Source organism: Dermacentor albipictus, chromosome 5 (assembly GCF_038994185.2).
Source record: "Dermacentor albipictus isolate Rhodes 1998 colony chromosome 5, USDA_Dalb.pri_finalv2, whole genome shotgun sequence".
Taxonomy (NCBI): Eukaryota; Metazoa; Arthropoda; class Arachnida; order Ixodida; family Ixodidae; genus Dermacentor; species Dermacentor albipictus.
In genome coordinates this window covers 64,189,348-64,205,661 of record NC_091825.1, presented here as the reverse complement: position 1 = coordinate 64,205,661, position 16,314 = coordinate 64,189,348, and the positions used below count along the sequence as shown (strand labels likewise).

Genomic DNA, 16,314 nt, shown 5'->3' with positions numbered 1-16,314 from the left:
CGGAACATCGCAGCCTCTGAGCCACTCCCCGGTGGGTGCTAAATGTGTTACCTACACGCAAAGCACATTTCAGCTGGTGCAACGCGAGATCAATGCAATGTGGAAAAGAGACACTTCAATGCCAGGCATTGGCCAGCTGAAGATGCACTGTAATATAGTATGTGCCATGTGGTTGTTGCTTTGCTACATTATCACCAGCAGTCCTTTTCTCAGACACACCTTTAGCAGTGCTACGCCCACTGTTGCTACACAGCAAGTGTCACTCACTCTGTCTGTGCTTCAGCTGCCCCTTTTGGATGTGGACTCCCCGTCTCCTCCAGCTCAGTGCCGTCGTCCGGGTCTGAGTCCAGCACGCTCTCTCCATCCTCGAGGTTGCCCTCTGTGTACAACGCAAGGTGTAAGCAACGCTTGACGTCAGCAGGCTCACAATGCAATTTATTATTATCCCTTATTACATGTAAAGATTCAATGTCGTTTGCAGTCTCATAATTTCTAAGTGAATATAGTAGAATCTCGCTCGCAAGAACCCCTTCGATGTGATTTTGAAATCAACTTGCTTAATTAATTCTAAATCAACTTGATTGAAGATTGGCAGAGTTATTGGTAATGTTTTTGTGATGTCATAAATATTTCTCGACGTTATAACTTCACAACTTTCTTATTTACAAATTTTTTCTCTTCTTGGGCTTGTCCCAAGCCTGAACAACTTATAAATGTGATAAAAGACTGAATCGAATCACTGTGCATTCCAAAATGAATGCTTGAGGGCGTGACATTCTTAGAATTTCTTTTATTGACAACATGATTTTTTAAGTTCTCCTTTTTTATGAAGTGACTGTACAACAGGTGTCTACACTGTAAACAACTATAGTTGAATAATTAATTAAGAAAAAGCAATACTGGAAAAGCATGAATGTCATGCCCTGAACTGCATTTCAAAGAACATAGTAAAAAACTGAATTAATATAGACCTAACAGGTGCCGCAAAATCAGTGGGACAAGCTGAGCAGGAGGCAAGAAAAACAGTTTTGAGAAAATGGCCTTCAAAGTTGCAACTCAGGTTTTCAGCTATCAAAAGGCACTAGGGGTGTAGTCATTGTTGTCCTATCAAATGTGGGGCTTCTGGAGTGTTCTGCCTTTAGTCTGAAGGGCTTTGCTCACCTTTTTTTTCCCCCAAGACCTCTTCCTCCATTACTCTGTGAAGAGTATGTTCGCCAGGTTGCAGACCAAATGTTACACAATATCCCACAAAAAGCGCAGCAGGTCCCAGAATCGCATTTTCGCATTTGCACACTGCCTTGCTGTCTCTAATGGAATAAGGGAGGCTTGCCCCTTAGCATTACTCACATGATGTCTTTCGTGACATTCATTGTCACATTCCCTCTAGTGGCAATGACCAGATGACTGAACGAAGGCTTTCAGCAGCACTTTGAATTTTGTTCTCTAGACAACGACTGAGGAGCTAGCTGCACACCAGAAAGGCACTGGTACATGGTCAGCAATGCAGCTGAAACATGCATGCCTTGCAAGCCAGCACTTATGTGGAGCTTTACCCTGTTCTTTTGTGGCCTAGTATCTGCACCAGCTACCATACTTTGAGAACACTGAATTGTACAACCTTTTTCTCCTTTGAACCTTGCGAGGGCCTGGAGAACTTACAGAATGTAGTGTAAGGTTTGTTGAATATTGTGAGCATAGCCAAATGCAACTTTCTGTTTTTCTTTTCTTTTTCTTTTCCGAGCAAAACTTTACACTTACTTTTCTTGCCATCTTTGCCTCAGACTGAACCGTATCAGAAAAGAAGTTGAAATAATCAATCCAAAAAAGCGAAAATTCCCAAACCTGCACTGTAGCTCAGGGGCCGCGACTAAGAAGAAAATAAGAATAAAATAAAAGCCCGACTTTAGTGTGCAAAGTGCTTGGTTACAGAGCCCAAGGCGCAGATGTGTGAAATGAAAAGAGCCTGCGCATGGATGTGCATGAATGCAAAGTCCGAGGCACTAATGTGTGAAATGCTTAGCCCTGGGTCAGAGGAGTCCGTGCGCGATGTGCTTGATTGCAGAGTCGGAAGTACCGATGCACGAAATGCTTAGCCGCAGGACTGAGGATTGCATGCCTGCTGTGCTTGGTTGCGAATTCTGAAGCATCTCTGTTCAAAAGGCTTAGCCCCATGTCCAAGGATTCCGCGTGAGGAGTCAGCATCCCTGATGCTTAGAATGCTCACCCGCATGTCTGAGAAGTCCAGAAACGAAAGGATCGGCTGCGCTTCTGCAATGTCAGCGTCTTGCCCGTTTCGACACTTGTTGAGATCAAAGTAGTCGAGACAGTCGAGAGCTCACGAGGTGCAAAGAGCAGACGACGTTCCTACGAAATGAGTGTCAGACCAATGCCGAAGCATGCTGTAGTCACATGGCAGGTACAGTCGCCGACCGTTTATTCGGACCTCACGGGGACTGCGGAAATGTCCGAATAAACAGGTGTCCGAAAAAGCAGATTAAGAAAAAAAAAATGAAATCCTTTATTTCCACGCACTTATTCGGGCTCGGCAGTAGGCTTAAAGAAATCGTGAATGCGCCGTTGCACGCTGTTCCGTTTACGCGCATCTCGGAGAGGGTCGTATGGTCACTATAGGCGGCTGAAAGCACAGTCACTGCTTGTACACGATCCGCATGCGACGGCAGCGTAGCACATGGTGCGTCAACTTCCGACGCGGTCATCGTCCGGCGGTGCAGCAGAAACCTGACGAATGATCTCGCCGTCGTCGAGTTCTGCGCATGTCAGTACAGCAGTGTCACCACCTGTGAAACTGTCAATGAGACGGTGTCCGGAATCGCAATGCAACCACTGCGCAAGTCTCGGCAGAACATTTTCCGCGTTGGTAGGGAGCACATCGGAAGGCGACAAATCTTAGGCCTCCCGGCACCTGCTTGCCGGCATTCCGCAGCGCAGTCTGCGCGGGCACTGTCGGCGCCATTAGAGACTTGACGCGATGTTTCCGTGTGCCGCGTTGGAACGCCGAAACCTCGACACCAGTCACACAAATGAAAAAACGCGGCCTGCTCGCAGCGTCGTGCGCGAAGAAACAAATCAGCTGCTGGATTGTCTTGACATGGCTTACTAAACTGAAACTGGAACTGCTGCAGAGCCACTCTATCGAACCAGGCAGAAACGATGATGATGAGCGGGGATTTCCAGTAGCGCCACTTCGTGGGCCAGCAAGGAAGCTCCGTTCAAAACAAAAATGGCGTTCAGCAAGTCGAACCGTGCACCGGTCAGAGTCGGTGCGCGGTGCTCTCGACCGAGTTGGCTCAAGGAGAGTCCGAAAAATCAGACGAGAGGTTGCAAGGTGTCCGAACTTTCGGCAGTTGTTATACATTATGGTCTATGGGGAGAATGGCGGTGCCGCGAAGCTGACCGAATAATCGGGCATGTCCGAATTTTTGGAGTCCGGAAAATCGGTCGGCGACTGTACAGCCAATCGGAGACTTTCGAACAACCTTCGGTCATTTGCTTTTTGTGCGCTTGTCTCTGTATGGAGGAGATAGCTGAAGCGGCAAAGTTGAAGACGAAGAAGACGAAGACGAAGCCTAAGTGAAAAGCACCAGTCCAGTCCTGTGAAAGATATGCATAATGTGTTGAACATTGCGAAGACCAATGAAAGAAGTGAAACTGCTACCAGACAACGTAGGTACGCCCAATGCAGACACCCGCCTGTCTACCTTTCGACTCGTTTTACTAAAACACTTAAAACATATTGAAAATTGCAGCATAGGTACAAGAAGTGTTTCAAAATGTATGCAATGCATTTTAAATATCATTATATTCATCAATGCTACAGCTTCTGACACACTAACTTGGCGGGCAGAATTGTGCACACAATGCCTGGAGGAAGGTTAAAGGCTTAAAATACGCACCAGGAGTCTTTGGGCTCGCTGCGGGACTCTGGCTATCGGCCAGGGGTGTGTGGTCGTCATAGGCGGGCGCCACCTCCTGCGGGGGGCAGACACGTGCCACCAGTCCGGGAAAGCACAGCACGGCCAGGAACCAGTGGGCGTTCTGGTTGATGGGCACCACTATGAAGTCCTTGGCAAAAATGTCGACGTGCCGAGTCCATGTCCGCACATTGCGATGCCGCCGTGCCGCGGGCCTGCAAAGTGCCCATCGCGTGCGACTCTTGTAGTGCCCGCCAGTCCTTTCTCAACGGCAGTTTGCGTGGACCACCGGCAAATGGGTACCAGCCAAGTTCATTTCATTTAGGCAAATAGGCAGGCCCTAACACTTTTCGATTTCGAATAGAATAAAGAAAAAAATATCGAGTATTGAATCACACATCAAATATCAGAAAATTTATCTCGAAATTTATTGCTTACAAATTTTGTGCAAGAAAACACAGTACTGCATATGCTAGGGAGTCTCCTAGCATAGCATAACAAGAATGATACAAGCGATCAATAACTTGACTACCTAGGAATCAACATCCCTGGTCTGCTCTTATCAAAGGGAACACCAAATTACTATCTAGCATTGACTACAGCTTAATTCTATAGGAATATATAGAAAATTTTTTTTTTGACCAATAAAATGTCTGTTGAATAGAATCCAGTGCTCTTGCCCTCTGAAGCTGAAGAAGTAGTGAGACATATTGTACTGAATATTTCGCGAGGCTTTTGGTTTACTACATTTACTTGAAAGTAATGTGAATGTGATAGTAATGCGACAGGCAACGTTCCAGTCTCGCGACATAAAAAAATCACAAACTCCGAAAGTTTCATAAAGAAAAATGCAGTCGATTTGATTCGACAGACATTCTGCTGAGATAAATAATATGTTCCAGACCTTCGTATAAGAACTGAGTTATCAGTGCTGGCATACTAATTTGGAGTTCCCTTCCATGAGAGCAGAGGATACTATACACCTAGATTTCCAGGCATCTAAATTGCTGATAGCTAGTAAGAATCTTGTTACGTAATGTGTGTAGTCTCCTGAGCACCGTGTTTTCTTGCCCAATATTTGTAAGCACAAAAACTTTTGTTAAATTTTCTGATATTCCATTCAATATTTGCCTTTCTTTTTTTCTTGATTCAATACGATATCCGATTCAAAATTTACAATTTGGTACTTCGCACACCCCTAATTACAACTGGTATTTTGTCTCACATGGCTGAAACTATAAGAAGTATGCATATACAGCAGACTTCTGCCAATTCGACTTTGGTTAATTCGATTAATTCGAACGTTCGTTTTTCCAATCTTAAAATTGGCCTTCGCCAGATAACTAGAACTTGGACAGTCAGCATGCAAATGCCTGATCCCAATACCAACCCCTTCAGTGGCAGCGTCTGTCTCGGTGGAGCTTAGGGTACAGCGAACGTGTTGAGCACGTCACCTCCAGTTGAAAATGCATATTTTTAGCCAGCCCTAGAAGGATTTTGAAGCAATAACCGTAGCTCAGAACTTTTGATTACGGTATCTGCCCGTTTCTAACTAATTTCTAATTTGCCTGTTTTTTTCCCCCCCAGGAAATTGGGCCGAAAATTACCAGCGCGCTGCCGATCACATACAAAATCAAAGTTGTTTTCGTGGCCTTCATAGCACAAACACAAATGTACAGCAGGAAAGCTGACTTTAAAAAAAAATGTGTGACGAAGCTGACTTTAGGAAACCAGGAAACATTGTGCAACACATATTTTTCTTCTTAAGGGGGGACACGGGTCTTAGAATCCGAAAAATCGTCGAAAAATCGATTTTTTGAAAATGTTATTTTCGAAACCTGCTGCCAGTTCTTCACCTGTCTGCAAGGTTTCACGCTTCTAAATTAAGTATTTTACGCGCAATATCAATTTATATTGTCACCGTTCACCAAATTTCAGCGGTAATGGATGCCAAAAACGGCAGTTTACTGTGACGCGCAGCTCCTGTACCACTCGGGCTATCGGAGCCATCTTGGTCTCTCTTGAAAGAGCAGCTTTCCCTCTTCAAATTCCCGCCATTCATGTCTCCGCCCCTTCGTTTGCCAGAGAAAAAAAACGCGCCAAAAAAAGGTCCCGACGCGCACTCCTATTTGTTACTCGAGGCACGTGACGCGAGGGCGCTACACGGTTGGCTGAAGCCGCCTTCGTCGTCTGCTCGACGCGCTCGGCCGGAGCTGCAGTGCGCAAGCGAGCGCCATTTTGTTCTTGTGTTGACAGCGGAGCGGTACACGCGATGCATCGACGAGCTGTGAAATTTCGCTCCAAACATCCTTTCGGGAAGAAGGTGAAGCGTTCGCTCAGCGAGAACTTCAAAAAGGGCACCGCAACACCACGGGATACTCAAGACGTCGAACTTCAAGCGTCTGATGACGGCGTCGTCGAAGCCACCACGGTAGGCCTAACTTGTCCGACGTCCGAAAGCGGCACCGGCGGCAACGACAGGAGCCGGGTACGCCACGACACGACCTTTCTGCAGCCCTCGGAAGCAGAAGAGCAGCGAAGAAAAGCGGCAGACAAAACGGAGAAACTTGGATCGACTGCAGCAACAGAGCGAAAAAAAGAGCTTCTCGCTGACAGCGCCGACGCCCAACCACTCGGCGGAACTCCATTCACCATTCTGTGCTTGGATGCGGTGAACGCTTTACAAGAGTCCGCGAAATGCAAAACGTGCAGTGGTGGCGTCAAAGTAGTGAGAGACGAACGGGAATATGGACTTGCGGTGAAGTTGCACCTTGTGTGCGATAATTGCGATAAGACGTCGTCGGCATGGAGCTCGCCGCGCGTCGACGGCACTCAGAAAGTGAATCCATTTATTGTGAATGTCCTCGCCGCGCGTGCCATGCAGGCCACTGGCAATCGCCAAACGGCTTTGAACGACGTGTTCGCGGCAATGAATGTGAGCCATCGAGGCCTGCACACAAAAACGTGGCAGGCATATGTGAAAACAAAGCTGACGCCTGCTGCCAATCGCGCGGCCCAAAAGCTCGTCACCAAGTGCGCGCAGTCGGTTCGCGACCTCTACGCCGAACTGCACGTAAGCAATCCGGGAAACATCGCAGTTTCCTACGATGGATCGTGGATGACGCGCGGACATTCATCGCATGTTGGCGTCGGCACGGTTATCGAACTTTTCAGTGGTTTGGTGCTGGACTATGTTGTCCTAAGCAACTACTGTGCCGGATGCGAGTCGGGCCCGAAGGAGGGTGACCCTTCTTACGAAACATGGGCAGCCAGCCATGTCTGTCAAAAAAATACGACGAAGAAGGCAGGTGAGATGGAGGTGGAGGCCGCGCTGATTCTCTTCAAGAGGTCGCTCGAGCGCCACAACATGCGCTACACCACTGTTCTCTGCGACGGCGACAGCAGGACTCACCTTGCTTTAGTGGAAGAAAAGGTGTATGGATACATACCCATTGAAAAAGAGGACTGCGTAAACCATGTCGAGAAGCGTATGGGCACAGCACTAAGAAACGCAGTAGCCAAGCATAAGGGCTCTGGCTCCAACAGCCTCGGTGGACGGGGCAAACTTACGGGAGAGCTGATCAACAGAATCAGCTCATATTATGGGTGGGCACTGAAAACCCACAAAGACGTGGATGCAATGAACAGGGCAGTGATGGCCACATTCTATCATATCACTGCCAACGACACCAAGGCCAACCACTCATTTTGCCCACCAGGGCCTAGCTCGTGGTGCAAACAGAATGCGGCAAAAGCCAGAGGTGAGCCTGCCCCAAGGCACCCCCGCAATCTGCCTCCCCATGTCGGTGAGGCCTTGCTGCCCATATTTGAGCGCCTTTCAGAGAAGAAACTCCTGGAACGATGCTTGCGTGGGAAGACTCAAAATAACAACGAGAGTCTACATTCAATGATATGGGCACTTTCTCCCAAGCGGTCGCATGCCTCATTGTTTACGGTGGAGGCTGCTGTGGCCGAAGCCGTAATGAAATTCAACAGCGGGAATGCAAGAACCTCAGCAGCCATCCTCACTGAGCTGAGCCTCAACGCAAGTGCCCAAAGCGAAAAGCGCATGCTCGAAAAAGACCTGCGCAGAAGCCGAGCATCAGTATGCAAGCGTGCATGTAGAGAAAATATGCAGCAGGCCTTGAAAAATCGCCACGTTGGTGAAAAAAAAACAGACTGATTACATTCCTGGGGCTTATTAACCCTTTGGAGATGTAAACATGTAATTATTTTTTGCTTGTACTTGATAAACTTAGTTTTGTTTGTTTTTTGCCTTTTTCTCAAAACTTTGTTTTGTGTCTGGTTGCAAGTTTGCCCAAGAGATATCTCAGCACCTAGAGCAGCTAGAACTATAATTCTTTTTGCAATGTGAAGCTGAAACTATAAAGGATGCAGCGCTGGAAGCATATTTTTTATTTTTATCTCTAGGAATTTTTTTTCTGCATTGTTTTTCTTGTCCAGTCGCCATGTTGGGAGCACAAAGTTCAGTGGGCTGCTAAATCTCTAATGTTAGCCCAATTTGAAAACTGCTTCCAGCGTTGCACTCCTTAAACATTGTAGTATCTACCCATATGTTAATTTTGAATTTCTGATGAGTAATTTTTTTTCTATTGTTTGGGCAGACAATAGCAATAATTTTCTAATATCTCAGGAACTAATTGATCTACAGGAAAAACAGTTGCATATTTGAAATCAGCAGAAAAAACTTAATATATGTGCCTAGTTTCATTATATTTGGACTGTCAGTAAAGAAAATAGGTCTCTGACCAGTGTCCCCCCTTAATAAATCGGGTGGGCATTAGATTTCTACTGTGTTGAGGAGATTCAATGTAATTTCTACATTAGGCAAGTTTTCTATTTTGGACACTCAGAAAAGTGGGCCCGCATTTGATTCAGGGACTCTTGAAAATACTGCAAAATGTATTGACAGCGTGTTCTGGCTTTATTTTATGCATCTTGTTAACACAACCTGCCAGATAACTTGATCAATTTCGCTGGTCCTGTCAGCATAGAATTAACGGAAGTAGGCTGCCCATTGAGTTCTACGAGAGGGTAAATGGGACTCAAGAAAAGGCCAGATTTTCGCCGGTTCTGCACTATAAGCAGTTACGTTATAAGTGGCCTGAACTGTAACCATGGTAACGGCTATGGATGATTTGGCTGCCATATTTATTGGTTCTGTCCACGGAGCTTCCTATGAAAATTACTGGAGGCAACTCTGACGTGGCGATTATTTGGCTAGCATGGGAATGGAAGTACAGTTAAACCTCAATATAACGAAGTGTGTTTGTTCACTATTTCAACATTACAAAATTTCACTGCCACCACGAAGGAATACCAAGTCAATAAATGGAAATTGCCATGGATGCAGTTGTTCGAAAAATGTTCGAGGCAGGCCGCACTTTGGTTTGCGTGCCCTGAGCACACACATTTTGTGGGATGCATATGCACATTATTTATGTTTAGGCAACTTGTTCGACAACCTTTCTGTTGCCAATTTCGACAGCTTCAGGATCTTGTCAGAATAGACCTGCTCAAAGCGAGTAGCCCTCATTAGCAACTTGCATTGCCAAGAAAATGCAGTCCAAGGTTGGACCACCCAATTTCTTACTGTATGCATCTTTTTTCTTCAATCTCGCTTGCATAGAACTTGATGCTACAGTAGTAAAATTGTAGAATGAGCCCATAACTGTAAACGTTGTGACAAATTCGGGAGAGTTGGCAGGTCTGCATTCTGTTTTATTTGTGTGTCGAAATCACTTTGTCATGGCGAGTCATCCGCAGTTGAGTTAGGGCTAACTCAAAAGATTTACCGGCACTTGAAACGGGAACAGATGGTCACATGACGAATGACAGGGATAATGAGGATGCCAACAAAAACTACTGTCGCCCAGCGTGCTGTGTTGGGAATGGGTTTAAATAATTAGGGTTACAGCATACACTGCCAATGGCACTTGCAATAGCTGTTGCTCTTCTAAAACAACTCACGTCAAGCCCTGCTGTCCCGGTGCACGAGGGTTGAGCCGCTGCGTCAGGCGTGGGTAGAAGAAGGAGCTGAAGATGTGCGTCCGCTGCCGCACCTCTTCGCTTAGCTGCTCCAGCAGCAGGTACCTGTCACAGAACCAAGAAGGCATCCATGTCAATGTGCTGGCCATACTAACAAGAACCCTCTTAAAAAAAATTAAATACCGTGTAATCTCATGCAAGGACCCCACATTTTTTTTAAAAATTCGGGCGTGATTATTTTAGGTGTTGCCCATAAACTAATTACTTTCTTTAGTTTATTGTTATTTATTTAGTCATTATTATTTCCTTTTTTGGTTGAAAAATGGGTTGAATTGTGGTCAATTAAATCGTGCAGCCCTCTGGGCAGTCAGACCATACTGGGGTCTGGTCTGCATTGGTGATTTGCGACAGGATGCAATCACCTTAATGCTGCAATACAATGGTGCACTTCTGAAGGCTTAGTAGCTTGTCCTCACATTCGTGAGGAAGCCACTGGCACATAGTAGTCGTTCTTCGCCGGATGAACAAATTGTTTCGCTTTATGAACCGCCGAACCCAACCAGCACTTGCTTTAAAATCTTCATGTGGTGTGTGCTTTGCACGCGCCAACTCTAGCATTTTGAATCTCGGCATGTCCATTAACAGAGCACAGCTACTGCTTCCCACCTCAGTGATACAACTCAGAAGCTCGCTTTCAACATTGCCATTTGTTGGGCATGTTAGCATGTTGGAGTTGGAAAGCGTATTTAGCACCAGCAAACAAGGACAGAAGGGAGATGGCAACACAATGCGCTACAACGCATTGTGGTGTCGTCTGCCTTCCGTCCTTGTTCGCTGTCGCTAAATATGAATTCCAACTCGCTTTCAAGTTCCAGATGCTTACAAGGCTTACCCCGGAAAGCGCGTATTGTGCTGCTCGTGCTTGCCAAAGGTTCTTTCTGGTCCCACCAGTATCATACACACTTCTCATCAATGTGAAAGTGCCTGTCTGCCATGCACTTACTGTGCTCCAGGGCACATTTGACGGCTTCCAGTTTAAAGGCTGCTGTGTGGCAGTTCAGGTATCAAAATTCGTGATTCAACAAAGTTTTTCACTGCAAGTATGGCTTCGCTATATCGAGGTCTGACTGTATTATATTAAAGAGACACTGCCGGTCCCCTTTGGGCCTTTATAGACTCTCTCAGGTATGCAATATTTGCAGGCCATCTCAAGTGGCTAGGGAAAGCGAACGCCTTCTGGAGTGCACCGATTCACATCATTCATTGCAAAGCATCTTCTGAAGGGATTCCTAAGCATAAGAATTGAAGAACGATATTACATTTCTATTAGCATTGGTATAACACTGCAAGTAAGAATAATGCATTCATTATCCCATATTAGATCGTTTCCTGCTGATTTATTTATAGCAGTCATGAGCTCACAACCGTACTACCTATCCATAACGTGGTGGCATTTATGACAAGTTTCCATGACAAGGCAGCCATGACACTCACACAGTTCCTCGTCATGCTTAAAGGATGTTCAACATCAAGGTGCACTCTTAAAAGCACGGGCCCCTCGATGGAACTTTCTGGGGGGGTTAAGGCAAGGCAAAGGCTGTTGCAACTTTCATTTTCTGAGGAACTAGCGCAAGGCAGAAGATAGCCAGAGCCAACACTGTGGACAAAGAGAAAATAACCTGACAGAACATGAACCTCCCACATTTTCTTTCTGTCCTTTATTGATTGTGCGCTTGCAATCTGCTATGGCTGAAAATTTCAAATTCACACAAGCCATTGCTATGCTGTACTGCAGCACAATGTGGATGCAATGGCGAGAAACATCACAAAATGAGCAGCATAAGCATCACTCCATCCCATGATGACATTGGTTTTGTTGGTTGGACAAACATATATATATATATATCTTTTAATAATGTATTGTACATTAACAGTCATAACCCTTAGTGAAATTGCTTCATTATCTGGAGAAAACAGCTGGTATAGACTCGTTGTCCCACGCATCTTTGAGAATATACTAATGCCGGGATATAAAAAAATATGTGGAGCTCTTACTATTGTTATGACAAGAATGAAGCCGTAGTGAGAGGGGAGCATCAACGAAAGAAAGGAAGAATGAGAAGACAGTCGAAACTCTACCCAAACTATCTCTCTCTCGTGAGTGCGAATGCGCTGCAAAAGACAATGGGCAGTGGAAGCAGCAGTAAGTAAACTAAGGGTTTTATCATCCCGAGTTTGCACAGAGACTTGCGATGATGGGCTCTGTAGTGGACTTTGGTTGAATTTTGACTACCTGGGTTTGTTTAACGTGCACCCAAAGCGTAGCATGCAAGTGTTTCAGCATTTTGACCCTGTTGGAATGCGGCCGTGGAGGACTGCAATTGGAACACGTGACCTCGTGACCAGCAGTGTAAAGCCACAGCCACCGAGTAACTGCGGCAGGTTAGAAGCAGTGGTGGAGTGGCATCCAATGTGCGTGTGGCCTATTTCCATGGGCGGAAAATTGTACCATGCAGGTCAAGCTTAAACCTTAAAAAAATATTTAATTATGGAGTTTTGCGTGCCAAAACCATGATCTGATTTTGAGGCCCGCCGTACTGGGAACTTCGGTGTAATTTGGACCGCCTGAGGTTCGCCTGAGGCACCTAAACCTAAGTACACAGGTGTTTTTGCATTTCGTCCTCTTGGAAAGACAGCCGCCGTGGACGGAAGTTGATCTCGCGACCTTGCGCTTAGCAGCCAAACACCACAGCCACTAAGCAACCATGGCGAGAGCTTAATCCTTTATGGACGAGTGTTGCCTATAGACAACATACCAGAGAACCAAATATTTTTTCTTGCTGCCTGTCAATATTGAGCATGAATTTTCTGGCTAAAGGTCTTTGGCCAACACCGGATGACAGGCAACAAGAGTAATTTGTTGGCTTAGAGGTGTAACATAGGACAAGGAAATGGAAGCTTGGCATGTGACTCATTTTCTTTTATGCCCAGAGGAGACAGACCGATGCAAGGTCTCTGGCAGCAGTGGTATCACACAATGTTACTAGAACCAGTAGAGTTTCGCAGCTCCGCACATTGGCCAGAGTAAGCACGTGGCCCCCGCGGTGGTCGCGAGGACCAACGGAGCTGCGGTCAAGTCCAGCACCTTGGTATTGCACACATGTTCGCTCTTCTGCATCTATTTATTACTCTACCGAAAAGCTTTACTGACTTCATGATTAGAGTTTGCAGTTTTCACCATGCGTAACAGCTTTGCAAGCTACTACGGCATCAATTGTGACTGGAAATGTCCACCAAATAAGGCAGTTCATAATCGATTATGTGGGAGGGGGATAAAAGTAGAATAGCTAATGAGGGAAAAAGCAAAAGAAAGAAAAAGAAATAAGGCAGCAAAGAAATAAATTATTTATTAAAAGCTAGGCCGATAGTTTCTTCTAAATAATCATTACAAAACTCTAGGATCGGCTTAGATTCGAGGATTTAAAATAAAACGTGCCAGTTTGTTACTGAAAATGATAAATATGGTCCACAGCTAATGCCATCTAGAAAAGTCAACATCGCAGCCACTACTAGCTGGGCCAGTAGCCAACTGAAGTACACGAGCGATGTTGCCGCTTTGACCTGTGTTGTACCGGAGCTGGTTCTATGGTATCGGCATGTGGTGTGGTGTTATCGTAATGGCGCGCTATAGTGCCGCTTTCAAACTAAAAGTTGTGCTAGCCGCAGAGGCATACAAAGCCAGGCGGGACTTCAGCATGAATGAGAAAAACGTCCTTCGTTGGAAGGGGCAAGGGGAGACGCTTTTAAGTGTGCCGCAACAAGGAGATGACAACGATAAGGAAGACAAGTGCGCAATAAGAGAGGAGCTGTTCACCGAGATCGCACCGCGTTTCGACACGTGCGATGCCGCACTGTCTGCGCATGCATGGGCGCACGCACGCTAGCTGGCGCACATCCACAAGCGTACAGGTGGTCTGGGCTACGGGGACAAGGCTAACGGTGGTGACGACGTAGAGTGAGCTTGGCATGTTCATATTAAATAAATGCTGTTATCATTTTGTGAACACTGGCCTCACTTTTTTTGTTCAGCCTACATTCAAGGTAAGCTTTTCTAAAATTTTTTCTGGCTTCGGACATTCAGGGGTCGGCTTAGAATCGGAGCCGGCCTAGATTCAAGTAAATACGGTATATACCTACCAGATAGCATAAACAAGCTTTAAAAATAATTGTTTATTGCACCATCTGCAAATGGAGAGCTTCCTTACATCCTATATGAACTGTGTATTTCCTTGGAGAGAAAGTTGGCCGTATTGCATGCTGGCCCACCCCCAAATTTAAGTTCCCCTCTGTCCAAATTTGAAGTTGGTCCAACCCTAAATTTCATTTAGCGCACCCCTACTATAAGCTCCCCCTGCATTTTGTATGAAGCCCTATGTTAACCTAAGGGTATTTTTTGTATCAATATAATTTTGTTGTTGTTCAACTTGTTCCTTACCACCTACGAAGCTCCCAATCACCTACATTTATGTTATTTTAATGATTAAACGTTTTAACTTCACAAATTACCCGTTTTTGTGCACACACAAAACATTACACTTTTTGCGTGATGGGTCTGTGGTACTCGTCAAAGGATGCTTATGCATTAAAAGTGGTGCTTAGCTGATGGATTGTAGCCACTTTCACAATCCAGAGCAAAACAAGTCAGCATACTGCATGGTCGACAGAAGACAAGCTCCAAATGCGCAACAACAAAGCAACCCAGGGTGTCTACCAAGTTGACATTTCCAAATTCCCTGAGTTTTCCAGCTTTTCCCTGAGTGACATTGCACATTTCCCTGAGTGATGCAGACCTATGTTTTATGTCAAGAGGGGCTGAAAACATATCGCCTGATTCTGTCACTCTCGAGTAAGCACATGAAAAAAATAACAAAGCGACTTAATCCAATTTGAATACTAAGGAGTGGTGTTTATTCAAAAAGAGAATAGAAGGCAGGGGTTAGTAAAATGCACAGCAAATAAAGTGTTTTCGAAATAAAATTGCAAATGAAGTCGGACATTCACAAATACGAATAAAAAGGAGATGCACATAGAGGCAAATATATTCGAATATGAGCTATTTCTATCAACTGATAGCAAGCTCAGTGGTATGAGGCCCGAACTCTGTCACAATTGAGATTCTCTCTCAACCACTCGTAAGTCAACCTCAACTGTCCTGACGTACTCTCAGCCCAAGCACGACGCCTGAGCGTTGTGTTTCACTGCTTTAACGAGTTTATTTTGGTGTGGATGAGGGACACCTGCATCTCGGAATCAGCCAAAACTTTGTTTTTTGTTTTTTGAGCTCAAGCTCCTTCAAAACGGCGACAGCAAGCTTCCTTTCCCGTTTATTCCTCAATGTGTACATCATTTCTGTTCTTGTCCTCCTTCTGCCACTCGTTCGCCTCAAGGACCATTTGAAGCATCTTGGTCAGTTGCACAGTCCACGGCCTATTTTTAGATCTCCCTAGGGGTCGCAAAAATGTTCGAAAAATTGGCCAGTTGGAAAAAAAAATCGTGTCATTTACTGCCCTTCGGGGCTCAAACCGCCGCAGGCACATTCGAAAACGCTCTGAAGGCATGTCGGTACACATATTAGGCATATCGGCGCACGTACTATGACAGGAAATACCGGGTGCATGTGTGTATAATTAAGGAATACATACTGTTTTCAGTGGCAATAGCCCCTTCTCACGCTTGTTGTGCTTCACTGCAATACTTTTGCGTATGCTTCACCATGTAACATTTCTGCACAAAGGCGAAGCTAACTTTCGGGAACCGACATTATGCAACGCGCCGTGTTTTCTAAGTTTCTAAGCCAATAGCGAGGAACGCAAAGGCGGAGTCTGTGCCATTGCTGACAGCAGCTAATTCTTTCAATAAACAACTCGGCACCCAACGGCAAGAAGCTTCATAGTGAACGTCGAAGCAGCTAGGCCTAGCATTGCCGCAGTGGTGGCAACGGCTGCCAGCAGATCCGTGTGCGAGAGTGCCGGTCGAGGTGACGAAGTAATCAAAACGGCAGCGATGGTGCCTTTGATTATTGCCGTTTCGGACCTGCGGTCAGGGCAAAACGTCCGGAAAATCGGAGGGCGAGGAGTTCTTGCGTCCGAAATTTCACACATTCCGATACGTTGAATCTATGGGGTACGTGGCGGTGCCGCGAAGCCGTCCAAATTATCGGGAACCCGGAAAGTCGATCGTTGAGTGCACACTGGCAACTCCTCCAGCCGACGACAGGGCGTCAAAGACGATTCATTACGATTCCGGTCTGTTGCTCGAGCCAGCATTACAGCGACTTTCAACCTTTTCAAAAAAATTGCTGCTAATTTTCCCT

At 45.8% G+C, this 16,314-nt stretch overlaps 1 protein-coding gene across 8 annotated transcripts in view; it reads right to left on the bottom strand.

Moving 5' to 3' along the window:
- The window catches only part of LOC135911738 (sentrin-specific protease 7-like), a 157,083-nt gene that overhangs the window by 38,203 nt on the left and 102,566 nt on the right, over positions 1–16,314 (bottom strand). For all 8 annotated transcript variants that reach the window (XM_065444093.2, XM_065444092.2, XM_065444089.2 and 5 more), the window contains 3 exons: positions 9,924–10,046; positions 3,915–4,147; positions 268–379 (listed from right to left, as the gene is read on the bottom strand). In XM_065444093.2, coding sequence (XP_065300165.2) covers positions 268–379; positions 3,915–4,147; positions 9,924–10,046 — 468 coding nt within the window. The remainder of the gene's footprint in view (positions 1–267; positions 380–3,914; positions 4,148–9,923; positions 10,047–16,314) is intronic.